The sequence below is a fragment of the Drosophila nasuta genome, chromosome X (genome assembly GCF_023558535.2).
Source record: "Drosophila nasuta strain 15112-1781.00 chromosome X, ASM2355853v1, whole genome shotgun sequence".
Taxonomy (NCBI): Eukaryota; Metazoa; Arthropoda; class Insecta; order Diptera; family Drosophilidae; genus Drosophila; species Drosophila nasuta.
Genome location: NC_083459.1, coordinates 8,667,960 through 8,687,128, shown reverse-complemented (window position 1 = coordinate 8,687,128; position 19,169 = coordinate 8,667,960). Strand labels below are relative to the sequence as shown.

The window sequence follows — 19,169 nt, the reverse complement described above, 5'->3', positions numbered from 1 at the left end:
GATTTAATTTAGTATAATATTTAGTTATATTTTATATTTAAATATAATTGAATGTAAATAAATGTATGTATATTTAGTATTTTATTTAGTATTATATTTAGTATTTAAATTTATAGCGTTGCTTTTTGTGTTCTGCTTTTGCATCGTCAACTGAATGAAATGTAAATAGCAAAGCTGAAGTAATTAACGATTTCAACTCAATGAGCTTTAAGAGAGCGAATGATTGATTTAATATGACAAACTATGCACATAACATACATTAAAAATGTGTTGAGCACATTTCAATATTGATATTTGTGCATAAATATTTACAACGCACATTAATCAAATGAGTGAAACAAATGTTCATTTCGTAATTTTGACTTACTTTTTTGTTGTTGTATTTATGTCTGATAAATTCATAATTATTTATAAAAAATTAATTTTGCGATTTATAATTATTTTAAAAATTAAATAATTTGTATTATTTACATAGAAATACTTGTGAATTTCAATGTGATTTATTGATGAATATATTTTAGCTGTAGATATAATTTTTATGCTCCGCTTTTGTGCTTTTTTATAAGTTACTATGAAAAGATATAAATGTGTAGCGATGTATATATTTTATTTAAATTGAATACAGTATCAGTTTATGTATCTTATGATTTGCTTTTTTGAAGATAACTACAAACTAAAACGGATATAGAGAAATTAATATTTAATTGTAATACATTGAAAAAAACATTTACTCCTTAAACTATTTACAGTAAAATGTACATAAATCCTAACGCTATATTTAGAGATTTTGATAGATTTTAGGAACTTTTTCTGTTTTACGATAAATAATTTAAATTCTTTCATTTTTTTGGTTTAAGTAAGAATTCCTTCATTTACAATTAACTTAGAAAAGAAAAATAATACTAAAATCATGATTAGCTTTAACTTAAGCGCTTTTTAAGTGCAAAGAGATTCATTTTTATTAATATTAAATTAAATAAATGTTTTTGATTTAATTATGTGAAAATATCGCAAAAATAGCTAAAGTGATAAATGTTTTTTTTTTTCACATTAAACATTTACGCCAGAGAATTATCAATATATTTATATTTATTTGTAACTAATTAAATGATATACTTTTCTCCACATCATGAGATACAATATCTTATGTTCTGCCTTTATTTGAGTCTTTTTATACCAATCGATATTTACTACTAAATAGCTATTAAGGTATAAACAAAAAATAAATGCATATCTACTTGTAATAAATTTAAAAGATATATATCTTAAGCTCTGTCATTTTGGGGCTGCCTTCAATCAAAGGGATGAAATTAATATAGCTTAAAATTATCAGAAATATATTAATATTTATGTGCAATAAATTAAGTAATATATTCACCTGTAGATACAATATCTTATGCTCTGCCTCTTTTTGGGTTTCTCTATAATGCAGTGGATGAAATTAATATACATTATAATGGCTGTATATTTAACCAGAATTATTTGTAATAAATTAAGTAATATATTTACCTGTAGATACAATATCTTATGCCCTACCCATTTTTGGGGTTTCCTCTCTAGTAACATATATTTAAGCAATCAGCACCTTGAACTTGGCATCAGATTGCAAGTGCTTGAAACAAAAACCATATTTCATTGAAATAAATTTGCAGTGCTTAATCTGATTTGATATCAATTTTAACGATCGTTGTGGTTTGCATTTAATGTGCTTTTCGGATTGCAATTAAATGGCCAATCATAATATCTGTCTCGCCATAAGAGACTCATAATTTTGTTTTATGGCTTTATCGGCAGCATTCGCTTAGGCGCGAAGTTCAACATTCAAGTTAAAGTTGAAGTTGAAGTTTGCTGCCACATGCTTTTTGCCCCGAAATGACTAGAAGGGGGGAGTGAAAGGGGAGTGGAGGAGGTATTTCGAGCTCATGTTAACCAATTGGTCTGCTGTCTGCACTTGTAAATTTATGATGGACCTTCACACTTGGTTATGGGATACGCATTTTGGGTTTGATTCCCTCTCTCTCTCTCTCTCCCTCTCACTCCTACTTGTTCTACCTTCCTCTCTCTTTCGCCCTCTTTATCTTTGCTTTTGCTTTTGGCTCTTTCTTGCTCTTCTCAATCTCTCACTCTTTCCCTCTGTCTCTGACCTTCTCCTGATGCCTTCTTTTGCTGTTGTTGCCCTTAATTTTACTAGTAATTTGCCATCGATATTGCCACACACACACACACATATATACTTACGCACACATGGCTGGCAACAATTTGTGCACTTGTATGTTTTATTGCCTGAGCCGCTTTGCGGTGAATTTATTGCCAAATTGTCGACGGCGGCTTTCGAAATCTCGCGAAATATCGCGGCTTGTCTCGGATATGCAAGAGACAAGCGGGGGGCAGAGGGGGCAGGGGAAGTGAGGCAGTGTGTTGCCCAGTGGCCATAAAAAAGCAAGCCGCAACAACAACAACAACAACAATTATAACAACAGCGTCGTCAATAATAAATTCATAATTTTTGCTTTGCCTTAATAAATTTTTATTATTTTTTAATTCCTTTTCATTGCAACAAAAAAATATATAAAAAAAAATGGAAAATCACTTTTTAAAAGCATAATAATACAATATAAGAGTAGTAAAAAAATATATAGATATATATATAAAGGGGGAGAAAGACAGCCTTTAATTATAGGGCAACCAGATCTCAGTAGCGGCCCCTACGATTGGGAGCTCTAGGCGAAGTCGATGAGGATGTTGACGTTGAGGATGTGGACGAGGATGAGGACGAGGATGTGGCTGTGGAGGAGGATGTGGAGGATATGCTTGACTGTTGCAAACGCTGGCTTTGAGCGTGCTGTTGCTGTTGTTGTTGCTGTGGCTGCTGCTGAGCTGTCGTCGCCTCCTTGAACACGGGCACCTCAATGGAGCGCGGCAAATTGGGATAGGTTTCAGGTGTTATGGCTGCAAAGAAGGAGCAAAGAAACACAGTTGCATGCAACAAACAATAACAACAACAATTGGAGGAATGTGCAAATATGCAGACAACACAAATTACTCTGCTTTTTTTTGGCCATTAAAATATTAAAGTTGCTACAAAAAGTTGGCAGCTCTCCTGCTAAACTATTCAACACTGATGAGCAATTAAATTATGAATTAATTTCAAGTGAAATTCAAAGATGCGATATCTGAGTTTACTGCATTGAAAGCAGTTGAAGCAAGTTATTTGTGCAGTTGCTAAAAAACAAATTTGTTTATGGCAAAGGAACTCTAAAAGATTATGACAAGAATTATTGATATAACTATTACTAGTTATGTTAGTTTATTAATTATTTTGGTCAGTCTGAAGGCCTTAATCGCTCTGGCTCATCTCATTGCAATAACAAATTGTATTTGTTATTTCAATAAAATAATAAGAATAAAATATTTTGATATTAAATGATTGTAAGATAAATACGGAAATAAGTAGTAAATAAAGTACATTTCAACTTAGCATAAATAAAAAATTAGCTTTAAGTAAAATTGGGAATTGAGAAAGCAGAGCTCAAACTGATTTTCATCATTTGCAGATAAAATTCTATTTAAGTGTAGTTTTAGAAACGTCAGTTTAAAATTCTAAATAAATTATAAAGTATAAAATTTCATCAAATTTGAATGTTAAAATATTATTGAATGAATATGTATGATATATATTACTAATAATATACATCATTGAAATGATGAAATATTGAAATAAACTATTAAGCTCAGAGATATCACCAAGCATGTAAAATTAAAAGTCAAGTGTGACTTTACTCGCTAGCAATATTTGAAGGTAGCTTAACTTTGGAGCATGTTTTTCTATTAATTTACGCAGTTTTTAATTGAGAAAAAGTTTGAAGTCTATCCAAAAACTCTAGGAGTATGAAATTAATGCACATAAATAATGATGACTAACTTTAAATTTAAATACGAAATTGTAATAAAAAAAAATGGTATAAAAATAAATTTTTGATAAAAAGTGTCTAGGAAAAATTTAAGGTATTTTTTAGGAAGTATTTTTAAAATGGAATTTTAGCCAATTCTATCTAATAAAACATAGTTTAATTTCATTTTCTGTATACGATATTTAATGAAGAAATATTGAACTATGATTTAAATGTTCTTTAATTCTGCTTATATATAAATATCTTCACCTCACTTCCTTTGAAATACAGTGTACATAATTAAAACATATTAAAAAATCGAAATTACGATATTTTCCATTATTTTTTCCTAATTTTTTTTATAAGTTTTGTACTATATGGAATTTTAGCCAAATCTGCCTAATCGAACTTAGTTTTATCTCAATTTCATGACACAATATTTAAAAGAGAAACATATTATGAAATGAAATGCTCGCTAAATCTGCTCATATAAAAATATCTTCAATTTTCGATAAAGCTGACCTATATAAATTTAAAATATTTCGATTAACTTGAGCCAACTTCTTCTACTCTTACTTTGCCTTTGCTATTTGCTGTTCCCTTTCTCCAATAAGTTTAAGGTTCACTTTACTTTACAATATTTAACGAAAAAATATTGTACAATAATTTGAAATAAAATAATCGCTAATTCTGTCTATTTCAAAATATTTTCACCTTACTTTCATGATACTATATTCAAAAAGCAAGTACTGAACTTCATTATAAGCAAATAAAACATATCAAATAAAATGGAATTTTGGTTTTAATATAAATTTAAGATGTTTTCATTCTACTCTAAAACTTTGCCATCAGTCTCTACTTTTCGCTAGTCTCTCTCGCTCTAACTCTACTGTTTACTCACATTGATTCTGTCGATATCCAAACTGATCCGCATTGTAGAAGACGGTAATGTAGCGTCCATCAGGCATGCGATACGAGTAATAACCGACGACCATTAAGGTCTTCACTTCATCCACATAGGCAAAGTATCCGCGTTCATAGCGCGCTGTGCCATCGTCCAGCTCGAAGCGAAACTCGTAGCTGCCATCGGGATAGCGATGATTGAAGTGATCCAATAGACGTCCACTTCTGCCCTCCACTTGATCGGGTTCCTCCTCCACAATCTTGTGTGGAGAACGCACAGGTGGAGCTGCTGAGCTCAATTCCAACAGAATGACAACAAATCCCAGCATTAGGCAGCGGCTAAAGTTGGATAACATTTTGGGGGGCAGGTAGAACGAGGTGTTTGGGTTGCAGGTGCTGTTGGTGGTGCGGTGGTGCGGTGGTGCGTTGGTGGTGCGTGATCAGCCGTCGCTTCGCTGTGTTGTTAACTGTTTAATTCGGAAACTGCGTAACATTGCCTTTTTATAGCCAACCGCGACGGCTTCAGTTTCAGTCTCAGCTTCAGTCTCTGCTGCTGCTGTTGCTGCTGTTGCTGCTTTGGTCGCTGCTGAGAGCGACAACAACTCAGTCGGGATGACAGCAACACAGCGTCAACAGACGCTCGCAGCGACTTTAGCGACGACGACGTCAAAACAAAAAGCACAAAAAAGATTCTCAACTCTTAATTTCAACTACTTACACACATATTTGTATGTACTTGCCCAGCCCATGCTGTGACCAAAAGGGCGTCACCTGGGGCGGAGAGCAGGCAGTGCCCAGCAAATTGACAGGTTCCTCTGCACAATTAGTCTCTCTCTCTCTCTCTCTCCTGCTTTTCCCCCTCTGTTTGCTTTGGCATCTTCAAAGCGATCTGCAACGAATTTAACAGCTTAAATGCTTTATCTATTTATAAGACACGCGCACATGATCCGTCAAATCTGAAAGGAACCAACTGATTTGTCAGACAAAAGTCTGATAAATTCTCAACTGATATGTATTGTGATTTAGATCTCACGTTCAACTCAGCGGAGCTGAGGTGATTTGTAAGCTCGTTAAGCACATGAATCAACCGCTTGGGGCATTAAATTGTGACCATGGACAAAATTAAAATTGATCAATGCACTTTTCATCAATAAGTTGCCATAACTCTTGATGTTGTCTTAAGTGCAGCGCCTTTACTTCCGTTTACACTGATTTTGGGCTGTTGGCAAATGTGACCATGGGGAAGACTGGAGATTAAATATGTGTAGGTGATGATATAACAGTTAGTTCTATATGCTGAGCAGTGACCATGAATGATATACAACTGTGCTCATTAAAATAGCAGTGTGACAGAAGCAGAAATTTTCTTTGCATTTTCTTTTTTGTTAGTTGATCGCTGGCACATTGTTTTTTAAAATGAAATATAGTCATAAGAAACCAGAAAAAAACCCATTAGAATTGGTTGATTTTTTTTTATGTTTTCATATTTTTGCACATATGCATTTCTTTTTTTATGCCGATATAAAATTATATTCTGTAACTACTAACTATTAAGTATTTTAACAATTGTTTTCATTTATTTTATTTTGAGTAATTCACAATAACTGATAATTGAGAATGTTGAGTTTTTTATTTTATTATTTAATTTATAAAGGTAATTATTTTTGGAAAATACATGAACATTTCATTTCATCGACTGTGGAGAATTTCTATTAATATATTTACTATTCTTCTTTAATATTTACTATTTTTTTTATTATAATTATACCTATTAAATATTATATATTTAAAGAAAAAACATTATTTATTGTTATTGTATGTTTATGTTTTAATTGCAGCTTTATTGCAATGAGATTAGGCAGTCTAATTGAAGTTTAATATTGAATAAATAATAAGTGTTAGAAATAAATTCTAAAATATTTTTATATTTATTTATATATATTTTTTCTTATTTTTTTTTGTTAGTTAAATTTTGGAGTATTTTATATTCTGTTGTCATTTATTATAATTATATTATCTATTAAATTTTGATATTCGTTTCTGTTTCTATATTTGAAATATATTTATTTATTAGTTTTTGATGAAGTTTAAAATTAAAGTGTGAATATAGAATTCAAATATTTGCATTTTGCTATATTAAATTGTTGGGTTCTTATATTTCTGGCTTCAAATTGAAGTTGAAGGTTAGAATTAAAATTTGATAAGTATTGACTATTTTTATTTTCTGCTTTTACTAGTTTGTTTATTTGAATTGTGTTCAAAAATGTTAAAACGTTAGAATGGTATTTTTAAGTATAGAGTATTGTATGCTTTTTTTGATATTCAGTTATCTTAATAAGTGTTTAATGTGAAATAGTAAAGTTTGAAGATCATTTTAAAATATTCACTATATATATTCTATATTGAGTATACGGTTTGTTTTTAGGAAATAAGTGAATTAGGATATAATTTTAATATTATTTGGTATTTCAAAGTAGAGCAAGGCGGTGCATGTTAAGTGCTGTTAATTCAACATAGTTGTTGACAAGCAAGAGAGGCAGAGAGGGAGAGGAAAAGAGATGATATCAATAATTGTGCATATGTTTCCACTGTAGTTGCCGGTAGCTAAAAATACACCCTAACGTACACCCTACAATTTGTGCAACGAGTTTGAGTACGTGCCGTGGCATGTGGCGCATCTAAAGAGACCCAGAGAGCCGCCACAGTGAAGCAGCTGCAACAACAAGAAGTGGAGCTTTAGTTGCAGTGCTCGCCTCCTATGGCCAATTAGGGCTAATTTATGATTTCAATCATTTCTTAATTGCATTTAATGTGCAGCGATTTAGCGAACACAGAGAGAGCTACTCAACGAAGGGCTGCTGCAACCAGCTGGACAATAACTGGCAAAGTTGCCTCGAGGTGGCTGCCACTAAACACACTTGGTCACTCGGCCAAACTTAATGATGGTGGCGGGACATCAACTTGCCTCGACTCTCGACTCTCGACTCTGAGTCTCGGTCTCGGTCTCTGCTGCTTATCGTCGATGAATTAATTTGCACACACACCTCTAAGGTCATTGTTGCATGTTGCTTTGGGGCGAACATTGATGCGTAGCGTTGATTTTGATTTGTTGTTGCTGCTGCTGCAACTGTTGCTGTCAGCGACACAAAATTTATAACGTGCCGGGAAGTCAAAGTCACTGTTAGAGAGTAACAGTCACAGTTCACTGAATCGGTGACAATGGCAGTGACAGTGACAGTGACAGTCGCAGAGTCAGAGTCAGTGACAGTGACAGCTAAAGCGGCAACAACAACAACAACAACTGTGACAACTTCAGCAGCTCTGACAGCGACATTTGCAGTCAGTCAGTCAGTCAGTCAGCAAAGCAGCTTGCTGCTTACTGTTCTTTCTGTTGTTGAGGCCACAAACACACCAAAAAAAAAAAAAAGAAACTCAAAAAATTGCGCGCAAAAGTGGCAACAAGCACATCAGCAACTGTCGTCGACAACATCCTGGCCAAAGGCAATGACATACTCTGCTCTTCGCCATCGTAAACTGATTTATTTATAAACGCAATTTATCTCTGACTCCCTCTCACTCTCTCCTTTTCTTTCAATCTTTGTGCTTCGCATTTACACAAAGACCAACAAAAAAAGAATACAAAATTAAAATACAAAAGCGCCCAAAAAATGTTTGGCAAACTTGTTGCAGCAGCAACAGCAGCAGCAGCTGTTGCTGGCAAGGTCATTTGTTTCGCATGTCGATGACAAAGACAACGCGGCCGAGCGAAATCACAAAGCTGCAGCAGACAACAAAGATGTTGTTGTTGTACTCCTGCTTGCTGTTGCTGTTGTTGTTGTTGTTACTGTAGTTCTCCTGATTGTTGTTGTTGCTGTTGTTCTTGTGCTTGTTGCTGTCGCGTTGTTGTTGGCGGCGTGACAGGAAGTGTTTCTTGGTACCGTGTCCGCTGAAGCTGCTGTTGCTGCTGTTGCTGTGGCTGCTTTGGCTGTTGCTGTTGTTGTTGTTGTTGTTCGTGCTTTAGTTGCTGTTGTTGTTTCTGCTGTTGTTGTTGTTACTGTTGTTGCCTTGGTTGTTGTTCTTGCTGCTTTGGTTGCTGCTGCTGTTGTTGTTGTGGCTGCTTTTGCTTTGGCTGCCGTTGTTTCTGCTGTTGTTGTTGCTGCTGCTGCTGCTCTTTTGGTTGCTGTTGTTGTTGTGACTGCTGTTGTGTATCTTGTGTCTGTCTGTCGCCTGTTTTAGCCACGCTGTTTGTCATTACCTGCACACACACACTGCAGTTGCTTTTTGATACCCTGTTCTCATTTCAAAGCGGATTAAAAGATCACAAAAAGTCACACATAAAAAGTTTATATATTATTTTTTTTAATTTGTAATTTTTAGCTTCAACTTCTCAATAATGATAATTACAATAGAGTGGAAAAAGTCATGTTTCAAAACGTGTTAAAGATTATTTAGAATTTTGATTGCATTTGTCCCCCTCTTTCGAAACTTATAAAAGTTTGTATATTCATAATTTAATACCCTTTTGCAATTGACATTTTACAAATTGTTTGTTAACGTGTTCCAAAAATGATTTATTGGTATATTTTTAGTTTAGTTTAACGTGTTATCTGCTATTAAATTAATGCGGCTTTTTGGTGACTATCTTTTCTCCTAAAAATCAAATATATATTATTGTTTTGCATTATTTTCTCTATAATTTCCTCAAACTGAAGCTTAAAGTAATGAATAAGTTTTAAAAAGTATATAAACTTTTTTTTTCAATATTTACTTACTCATTTATTGGAATTGTATTAAAAGAAGGTACATATCTTAGAATGGAATTTTAAAATATAGACTGCAGTATTTTTTCAATATTCATTTATTTGGGTAATTGTTTAAAATGAAATGGTAAAGTTGAAAATTCATTTTACAATATTTCATATTTATTTTCTATATTGACCTATTAATTGAAGCTCACAGGTAATATATTGTTTTTACATTATTTTCTCTATAATTTCCTTATTAATCTGTTTGAGAAGAAAATTGCAATTGGCTTTAAAACTTTATTTCTGTCTTATAAATTCAATATTCCTATAATAAAATGTAAGGTGTAAACTCTTAGAGTTTTACTAAAGCAAACATTAATTATTAATTAAATTAAATTAGAGTCGAAAACCTTAGCAGTCAGTACTCTGTTTTAATACTAGATTTAATATAGAACATAAGTAAATAAAAATTCAAATAATAACTAAAAGAACAGGGTATCTTTTAGTTGAACCCTCTCCACAGGAGGTTTGTTACTTTATTTTTTTTGCGAGGGGGGCTTCGCAGTTGCAACTGCTGCTGTTGCTGTTGTTGTCGACTTAGTTGTCGGCTGCTGCGTGCTTAGCCTAGTAGCAGCCACAATGGTTTTGTAGGTGTCGTCCTTGCCCTCAGAGCGACGCGTCGGCGTCGTTGTTGCAGCATCAACAGCGACTGCATTTAGCGTGCTACGTGCCACAGTTTTGGTAGCGTGCGAAGCTGCCACAGTGAGGCAAGTGTTAATTCCAGCATAGATGGCTGCTAAGATAAACGTTTTAAGAAGCTAACATTGCGTATACTTAATATTTAGTATATAACATATTTGATTACATTTTAATAGAAGTAATTATTATTTGTCAAATAAAAAAGGATTAAAATGTATTTAAATGATTATTTATGATTGTTTCTGTTATGACAGAACTCAATTTGATTAACTTTATCATCATTAATATTTGCATAATGAAAATAAAATAAAATAGACGGACATGTCTATTATAATCTCAGCTTTAAAAGAATTAAATTGAAAAAAAAAGTGAAAAAGTGAATTAGAGTTATTTCTACTGCCTAGAAATAAATATTGTTCTTTGCTTTGAAAAAGCTTTGATACTAAAAGCATATCCAAAGTATTATTAGTAAGCAAAAAAAAAACACATAAATTAATAACATTTATTTCTTTCTTCTCTTTGTTTACTTCTGATACTTAGAAATACATTTTACGACAACTTCGATAAGAAATTTGTGAGTATATATTAATGAAAGTCGTTCTACAGGTAAGTCCCTCTCAGTGCTTAATGTTATAAACAAGTGCATTATACTAAATAATGGCAAAATGAATTGTGAAAGCGAATTTGTGGAATCTTTTTGCACTTTTTGCTGCCTAATAGGATTGATAAATTCAGATGAATAAATTAATAGGATTAATATTAAAGCAGCTTTGGGTTGTTAAAAGACTTTTCGGTTTAATTTGGTGTTTATGAAAATATGTAATTTTATACAAAATTGTGGAATGCTGGGAGATTTGAAACCACTGTGCACACTGCACAAATCGCATGAAGCCACGAGAACGAGAAAAAGAACAACAACACCCGCAAAAAAAGTTACAAAAAGAAACAAACAACAAAAACAGAAACAGAAAGGGGAACACACAGTGAGTCGTAGCTAAAGATACAGATACAGATACATATATATATATATTTGTATATAGACAGAGATACAGCAGACGAATGGGCAAAGTTACACACAAATAATGTATAAAAGTAGCTTATAAAACAAAATTTGTATGAATGGTCCATGTAGCGTTGGCTACGTGACATGACGTCTCTAGATTCAAGTTGTTGTTTGCTTCTCTCCAACCAACTCGGTCTGCGTCTTTGAATTGCCTCCCCGCCTCCACCTTCCCCCACAAAGACACCTTCCAACAGTGGCTAAAAGCTGTGGTTGCCCACTTTTTGTTGCCTTCCCCCTTTTTTTGGTTTTCGTTTTTTTTTTTTTTTGGGTTTCTGTGTGTGCGAGAGATTTTGGGGCTCGGCACGGAATAATTCGCATCAAATCACGTCGCTCTCTTTTGCGGAACTCTTCAAAAACTGATTCAGATTCAGCCGCATTTTGTGTGTGAGAATATACATACATATTTTTTTAGTAGTATATATATTTTATTTTTATCTGTTTTCTGTTTTTTTTTTTTATGATATGCCGAGCATCTTGAAAACAATTTGTAAGAGTTAAGTTCTGTGTCTGGGAGTTTGGTGTCTGGCATAAATTATAAAAGCCGCATGCTTGTTGCAGCGTAAGCACAAATTTGCCTTGTTACAGCTGCAGATACATGCTATACATATTTGTTATAGATGCGATACATAGATTTATTAAGTAGCCGACCAGTTAGCCGAAACACAAACACACGAATTGGAATTTGGCAATTCGTAATTCGCAATTGCCAATTACCGAAGTATGCTCAATTTAAACAATGCAACCGGCGGCCACAGGCAAATGCTGCTGCTGCATCTTCAAGATACATTTCATTTGGGCATGGCATGGACCCAAAAACGGGGCCAAAACTAATCCGAGTCAATAAAATTGCAAACTATAAAAGGCTTTTGCCTGCTAGCGACTGCGGCAAGGCTTTGGCCATGGCCAATTGCAGCTGTGTCCCAGCCACGGCCTTTTTCCCCCTTCTTTCCCCCTTTTTACCACAATCCTCACTCTCTGTGTCTCTGGCAACATTCATTAAATGAACATTTTGTGGCTGCTTTCGGGGAGTCAACAACAGCAAAAGCAACAAAAACACCTTGTTTGCCATTTTGTGCGGAGTTGGCACAGCAATTGAAATTTACAAAAAAGCCACATTATTAATCTCAAGATTAGATTGAGTGTGCTCCCGATAAGCAAACCGAATGTTTATGTTATGTGCCTGCTGCCACACACTATACGAGAGAGAGAGAGAGAGAGAGAGAACACACACAACACATACACGCACTCACCGTATCTAGGACGTGTGTGTCTGACATCAAATAAAGGCCCCTCGACTACACTATTCCACTAAAGACAAGTGAAAAAAAAAACGAAAATTTCAAAAAATGAATAAGAATGTAAATGTATTCAACGTTTATGCAAATAGTTGACACTCTTTACTAATAATAATTGGATTTATTTAACTGCTTAAACTGAAGCATAATAAATGCATTACAAATTAAAGGAAATTACTAAATTGGCAGAACATTTTTTATTCGTTTTACTTAACGATTTGACGTTTATAACTACACATTTATTTACTATGTAATTAGGTTAGACTTAAAAATACAAATTATGATTTTTATTTAGCATCATTTTGATTTCATTTATAATAGTTTTCATTTACAAAAACTGTTTATGTAATTCATTTTGTGAAATATATTTATATTTTGTTTTATGCAGTCACTGAATTTTAATTCGATTTTTTTTGATTATTTTATTATTTTAAATAAAATGTTGATTTGCCTACGTTTAGAATCAAAACTAATGAGTATTGTTTTATTTACATTTTGAGTTTTAATTCCTTAGCTGCTTTGAATTAAAAACTAATTTTATTTCACCAAATGTTATATATTTCCTATATTGTTGATAATTCATTGAAATTTTGATGTAAACACACTTTCTTAAAAAATATTCAATTATGTAAGAAAAAGCAAACTTAATAGTTTACACACAATAATAATTATTACAATAATAGCTTAAAGTAATTACTATTCGTTTTTTTTTGTTTATATGAAGTAATTTCGAGTTTACATTTAAAAAATAATGTGAACAACATTTTTAAATCGTTTTCAAATTAAGTTTTACTACGCATTTTATAAATTAAATAATAGTTTAAATTAATGTTATAAATACTTAATTAATTTTGTGACATTTATTTTCATTTATGTTTATTTTTTCCTCGTTTAATAATTTATAAGCTAATTTTCATATGTTTTTCACTACTACAATAATTGTAAAGTAAGCTTAAATAATGACATATATTTTTAATTATTGTTTTTGTTTCTTTATTTAATAAAAGATAACTTTATTTCCATAAACAAAAACATTAAAGTGAAGTTATGTAAATTAAATATTTGTTTATTTATTTTTCTTATTTTAATGCAAAGTAAACTTAACTTTTACATATTTTTCCCTACTACAAAAATGTAATTCTTGATTTAATTTAATTTGCCTTTTTGGTAATTTTAATTCCCTAACTGCGAACTTCTAATGTCCGCCCTCTGTGCGGGTGTCTACTGATGATTGTATGTGCCTCGTTTACCAAAATAAAGAGTTAACACAAAAAAGCTAAACGAAACAAAAAAGAGAATAAAAAATGGAAAAAAGGTTCAAGCCTCTCGCAATTCTTTAGTTGCTTTTATTTGATTTTGCGTCTTGATAACCCGATATAAATTTAGATTAGGCACAAGTCACTCACATACTCAGACTCACAACACTCGCAACACTCACAACACTCGCATTCACATGCTCCTGAGTGGAGCTCAGGCTAAGGCGAGTAACAAACAATCGGGTCAACGTTTTCAGTACGTCTGTTTTATATTTTTTTTTGTATTTCTTTTTTTTTTTTTGGCAACATGAGATAATCGCACGTACGCAACGATGACGATGTCAGAATCCAAATGGGAAAGCTCCACTCGAGCTTCAGCTGCAGCTTCAAATTTAGGATTGAGTTAACCCCACTGGACCCCAAAAGTCTGTATGTGTGTGTGTGTGTTGCTTTTGGCGCATTTTGTTTTGGCCACGTCAATTATAGCTATTACTCAATTTATTTATTTATTTGTAGGTCGTTTATTTATTTATGAATTACTCCACTGCGATTGACCTTTCTTCCCCGTTCTTCGGCCACTCTTATGGAGTGCTAAAAGCCAATGTTACGCTAGGGAATCAAGAAAGGGACAACAAGAGAAAGAGAGAGAGAGAGAGAGAGAGAGAGATAGAGACCACAATGTAACCGAATCCGCTGTCAATGGTTGTGCCCATTTAACCCCCCTTGAAGATAGATTAATGATGGGGTTAAGCATCCATCTGAAAATAGATTTCATCATGTGCTTACACCGGACTACAAGTATGCATACGAGTAGCTCCCTCTCCCTCTTTCTCTCTCTCCCTCTCTCTCTGCCTGTTGCTGACCTTTTTCCGCTGTCCCGATCCTTTTAGGATATGTGTTTGTGTGCTTATAAATAGCCACAAGTGACCCGACGCAAACCCTTCCTTGGTTTCCTTCCTTCCTTTGCCAGCCAAAAATTATTATCTGACAGCATTTAAATCAAATTGAAATTATTTCGTTGACTTGAATGCTGAGTTTATTGATCCCCCCAACAACAACAACAACAACAAAAATGGTTTCCATTGTGAACGCGATTGAATTGAATTGCCAGGCCAAAGCAAAAGAAAGAAAGAAAAAAAAAAAATGAAATGTAGAAATAACTCGTTTTGCGTTTTCACTTGATTAGCATAAGTATACGAGTCAGTATCACAAAATATATATTATACATTATATATACGGAATATTTATGTTAGCCGTGCCCCCAAAAATGCCTTTGCCCATGTGCTTTACTCAAGTGTGTTTTAATGTTTTCTTTAGTGCTTTAAAATTGAAATTCAACTCGTTTGAATTTACTAGTACTTTAAATGTGGCGACAGTTTTCCAGGCAACTTTAATGGGAATTATGCGAGTTAAACCTATTATTCATTTTAGTAGTTTGAGATTTTTACAATGCAATTTGTTGTGAATGAAATTTTTTGCACATAATCTAGAAATTCAATTAAATGTATCTAAGTATTATATTATGAAATACTAATGAATTTAATTGAATTAAATTAAATTTAATTTAAAACATGTAAGTATGAACACATTCTTGAAAAAAAATGCAATAAGAAATTTTGTAGAAAATTAAGAAAAATTATTCGTATTTGTAAAATTGATATTTAAACAAATAATAAACAACTAAGAAAGCTAAAGTTGACATTTTGAATTAAAATAAACTGTGTATTTCTAAAATATGTAATTTCTTCAATTTGTATCCGATCGCAATAAAATTCTCAGGAATCATAATTATAATGTTTTTTATTTTCATCTGTACCAACATTTTTTTTCGACTCTATCTTCAAAGCTACGCTTATTATTGAATCGAAAAATAGTCTCTAAGATCTATGGACAGACGGACAGACAGAGGAACATGGCACGGCCGTCGATACTAATCAGGAATATATTATATATACTCGTACTTTATATGGTCGGAGATACCTTTTATTGCCTAGTACAAACATTTCCTGTAGGCACAAAGTTAAAATACCCATCAAGCGGGTATAATAAGCAGATAATTACTATAATTTAAATTTGGCATTTCTATGAATTTCTTTAAAATTTAATTGGTTTGATATATTCGTAATTTCTAAATTGTTGTGACCTTCTTCAATTATTATTATTTTTATTACATTCCTGGTTTCTAAATTGTTTTGACCTCCTTCGACAAAGTATATTTTGTAGTTTCAATTGCATAGGAAAATCAAGAAATTTGCTGCACCGCAACCAAACCTCAGCTATCAATTTGTCTTTCACTAGCTGATGGCCAGTTTGTCATCAACGATGATTAGCATTTGGTGCCAGAGATCTCACTGCTGATTGAGATGTAATCAGAGCTGAGCTGCTTTGCCACTTGTCATCAGACGTAATCAACGACAAGCTTAAAGTAATTGCGTGCCACAATTCAATGAAAAAGTGGGAGGAGGAGAAGAAGAAGAAGCTGCAATAGCAGATGCAGATGCAGTCATCATTTGATGGCCTAAACATGGGCATTAAGAGGCGTTGGCTAAAAACTGCATAGCACTTGAAGTGCTTGCAGCTGGCAAAAGTTCTCTTACACAAAAGCTTGGCAGGGCAAAGGATAAGGAGAAGGAGAAGTAAAAGAAGGAGGAGTGGGAGGGGGAGGGGGAACACCTAGCGGACAGTTTGTCAGCGGGCAAATCGTTGGGCATTCATAAAACCGAACCGTGTGGCCTACCCCTCTCCACCTTTGTCATCCTCTTCTTTTTTCGGGAGAGTCTGGGAAATGGTCGTAAAATGCAGCAGCAACGACCTGGTGCAGTTGCAGCTATTCATTTTGCCACTAATCCGATGCGGGCGTCGTCGGTTTATTTACGAGTCTCGGCCCATCTAATGAATAAGATGCCTTCTGAAACTGATACCGAATCATGCTCCTCATCCTCCTCTTTCTCCGTTTTCGTTTGCAATGCGTGTGAATGACTGAAACGAGAAACGAACGAACGAATGAATGAACAAATGAATGAATGAATGAATGAATGGTGGAATGGCGAAATGAATGGGCTGGCCCCTCAGGCATCTTTTGGCTTTCATGCACGAGCCGTTGCCTTAACTGGAATCTGCTGAAGCACAGCATTCGTTGCTCTCTCTCTCTCTCTCTCTCTCTTTCTCTGTGTCTCGCTGTCTCTGTTTGGCCATAAAAAAGCGCAGTTAGTTCTTATACAGTTTGAATTCTAATTGCGCAAATGAATTCGCAGCAGCAGCAGCAGCTTTTGGTCAAAGTTGCCATGGTAGTTAGCAACAGCAACAGCCTCAATTCAAGGTGCGGGCTCAACCGTCACAACCGCAATACTTCCCCCTTCCCCCTTCCCCCTTCCCCTAAACCCTTCCCCTTCCCCTTCCCCTTCCCCCTTCCCTAAAGCAGTTATGTGGCAACCCCAATTTCTCTGTCATCCTGCATTCCTTTCGCTTTTCTCTGCTAACCTTGTTCTCTATTCCGCTCACTTTTCAAAAGTAATTTCCCATCAATTCCGAAAACATTCCCATTCTAGCGCTCAGCATCCGCCTTCTAATTGTTTCCACACTAAAATCTACACAAATTGCCGTCTAACATGAAACTGAAAATGTAGCTTCAATAGCAATTTGAACCAATGCTGAATAAATATCTAATATAATGACTAATTTTAACCACAAATATTTTTTTATTTTACTTCAAAAATCCATGAAATTAAAAATAATTTTTTAAATTTTCGTGTTTTAAATTGAATTTTAAATTTTGTATAATAGAATTTTTTATTTAGCCTATAAATATAATATCAAAGCTAACTTTGGTATATCAATATACTATTGCATTCAAAATGTTATTATGAATTACAATAGAAAATAAGTATCTACGTTTAGTATTTTAAATATACTTTTATATTTAAAACATAATTATGAATAGCAATAGAAATGAAGAATCTAAAAGCTAAGAAATGAAAAATTCATTTTTAAACCTTAAGAATTTTAAAATTAATTAAAGTATTTAGCATCTTTGCATCAGTCTATAAATAATTGAAAATCGTGAGTCTTAAAATTGAAATAATGTTTTATTTTGATATTGATCATTTTAAATTAAATTATTTTTAATTTAACGATTCTTTAAAGTTTTTATTATTTTTTAATTTTTAATTTTAATTGTAGTTTTTAATGTTCATAGCTCATAATCGACAATAAAATAATTAAAATAAATTCCCGAAAATAGTTTCTATAACACACTATCCTGAAAACATAAACTCATTAAAATCGGAAAACTGTACTTTAAAAATATAATTATTAATTCTGCATTTTTTGTAGTTATATATTTATTCAGTTATAAAACAATATTATTTTTATACAATTAGAACATTTTGAAATTTTCTTTTCTCATAAATATAAATGTTAAATAGATTATAATTTTAAATAATATTGCTTTTCATAAAATTAAAGAAATTTATATTTTATTTTGACACATAAAGTAAAACTTCTTTTTTATTTCTAATAAATAAACAGTTAAAAATAAATAAATTATTGCTTTTTATGCAATTGAAGCATATTATATATAATTTTTTTCAATGTGCACACTTAAGGTAACACTTATATCATAAAAATAGCATTAAAAAAACACACTTTTAATAAAAAACATAAATTTGAGCTGCTGAAATTTTTTTTTTGTAAAAAAGAGAAAAATAGATGTGCAAATTTGCAGCTAATTAAATTGAATTCTATTTTCAGCAGTACAAAATATAAATGTATTAATGATTGATAGTTAATATACAATGCCATCCATCACAATTACAAAATATTCCGCAAATTGACGATACTGAAACTGAGAACAGTGTCTTGCCGCATAATCCAGAGAGTCTGATTATGCTGCAAAATGCCCCCGAGGCGCCTCAATGCATCAAAGTTATTTGCGTCGTCCACAAAGCACTACAAAATTACGCAAAGGACAAGAAGGACGAAAAGGGCAGGCGGACACGAGTTCGAATGCGGTTAAATTATGAGAAATGGTTGCGAAACTGTGAAACATTTTGTGGCAAATGGCAGCAACGACATCAGAGTTTTTTTTTTTTCAGTGCCAAATAATCAGAGAGTTAATGGTGCTCACCTATCGTTGGCTTTGGCTTTGGCTCAGCCTGCATGTTACTGCATTTTTGGCTTTTGCTGTATATTGGATACCGACTGGAGCATTCCTATAAGCACATCTATGAACTTAACATCATAGGAGTGTGGAGAAGAGAGGGGAGAGAGTGGAGAGAGGAGTAAAAAGAACCGTTGTCACATGCTGGCAGTGGACATGA

General features: G+C 33.1%; 2 protein-coding genes across 2 annotated transcripts; both read right to left on the bottom strand.

The window, feature by feature from the left end:
• Window positions 1–2,514: 2,514 nt before the first annotated feature.
• On the bottom strand, window positions 2,515–5,258 carry LOC132796476 (uncharacterized). The gene is made up of 2 exons (XM_060807656.1): window positions 4,792–5,258; window positions 2,515–2,949 (listed from the first exon to the last, which is right to left on the bottom strand). Exons 1-2 carry the CDS (start codon window positions 5,147–5,149, stop codon window positions 2,693–2,695), a joined length of 615 nt encoding a protein of 204 aa, XP_060663639.1. The 5' UTR covers window positions 5,150–5,258; the 3' UTR covers window positions 2,515–2,692.
• A 3,258-nt stretch (window positions 5,259–8,516) lies between these two features.
• LOC132795498 (ataxin-8-like) lies at window positions 8,517–9,045 on the bottom strand. Its single transcript, XM_060806238.1, is given in 2 exon segments — window positions 8,517–8,571; window positions 8,732–9,045. Coding segments are annotated over 2 exon segments (369 nt in total).
• Between the last annotated feature and the right edge of the window lie 10,124 nt (window positions 9,046–19,169).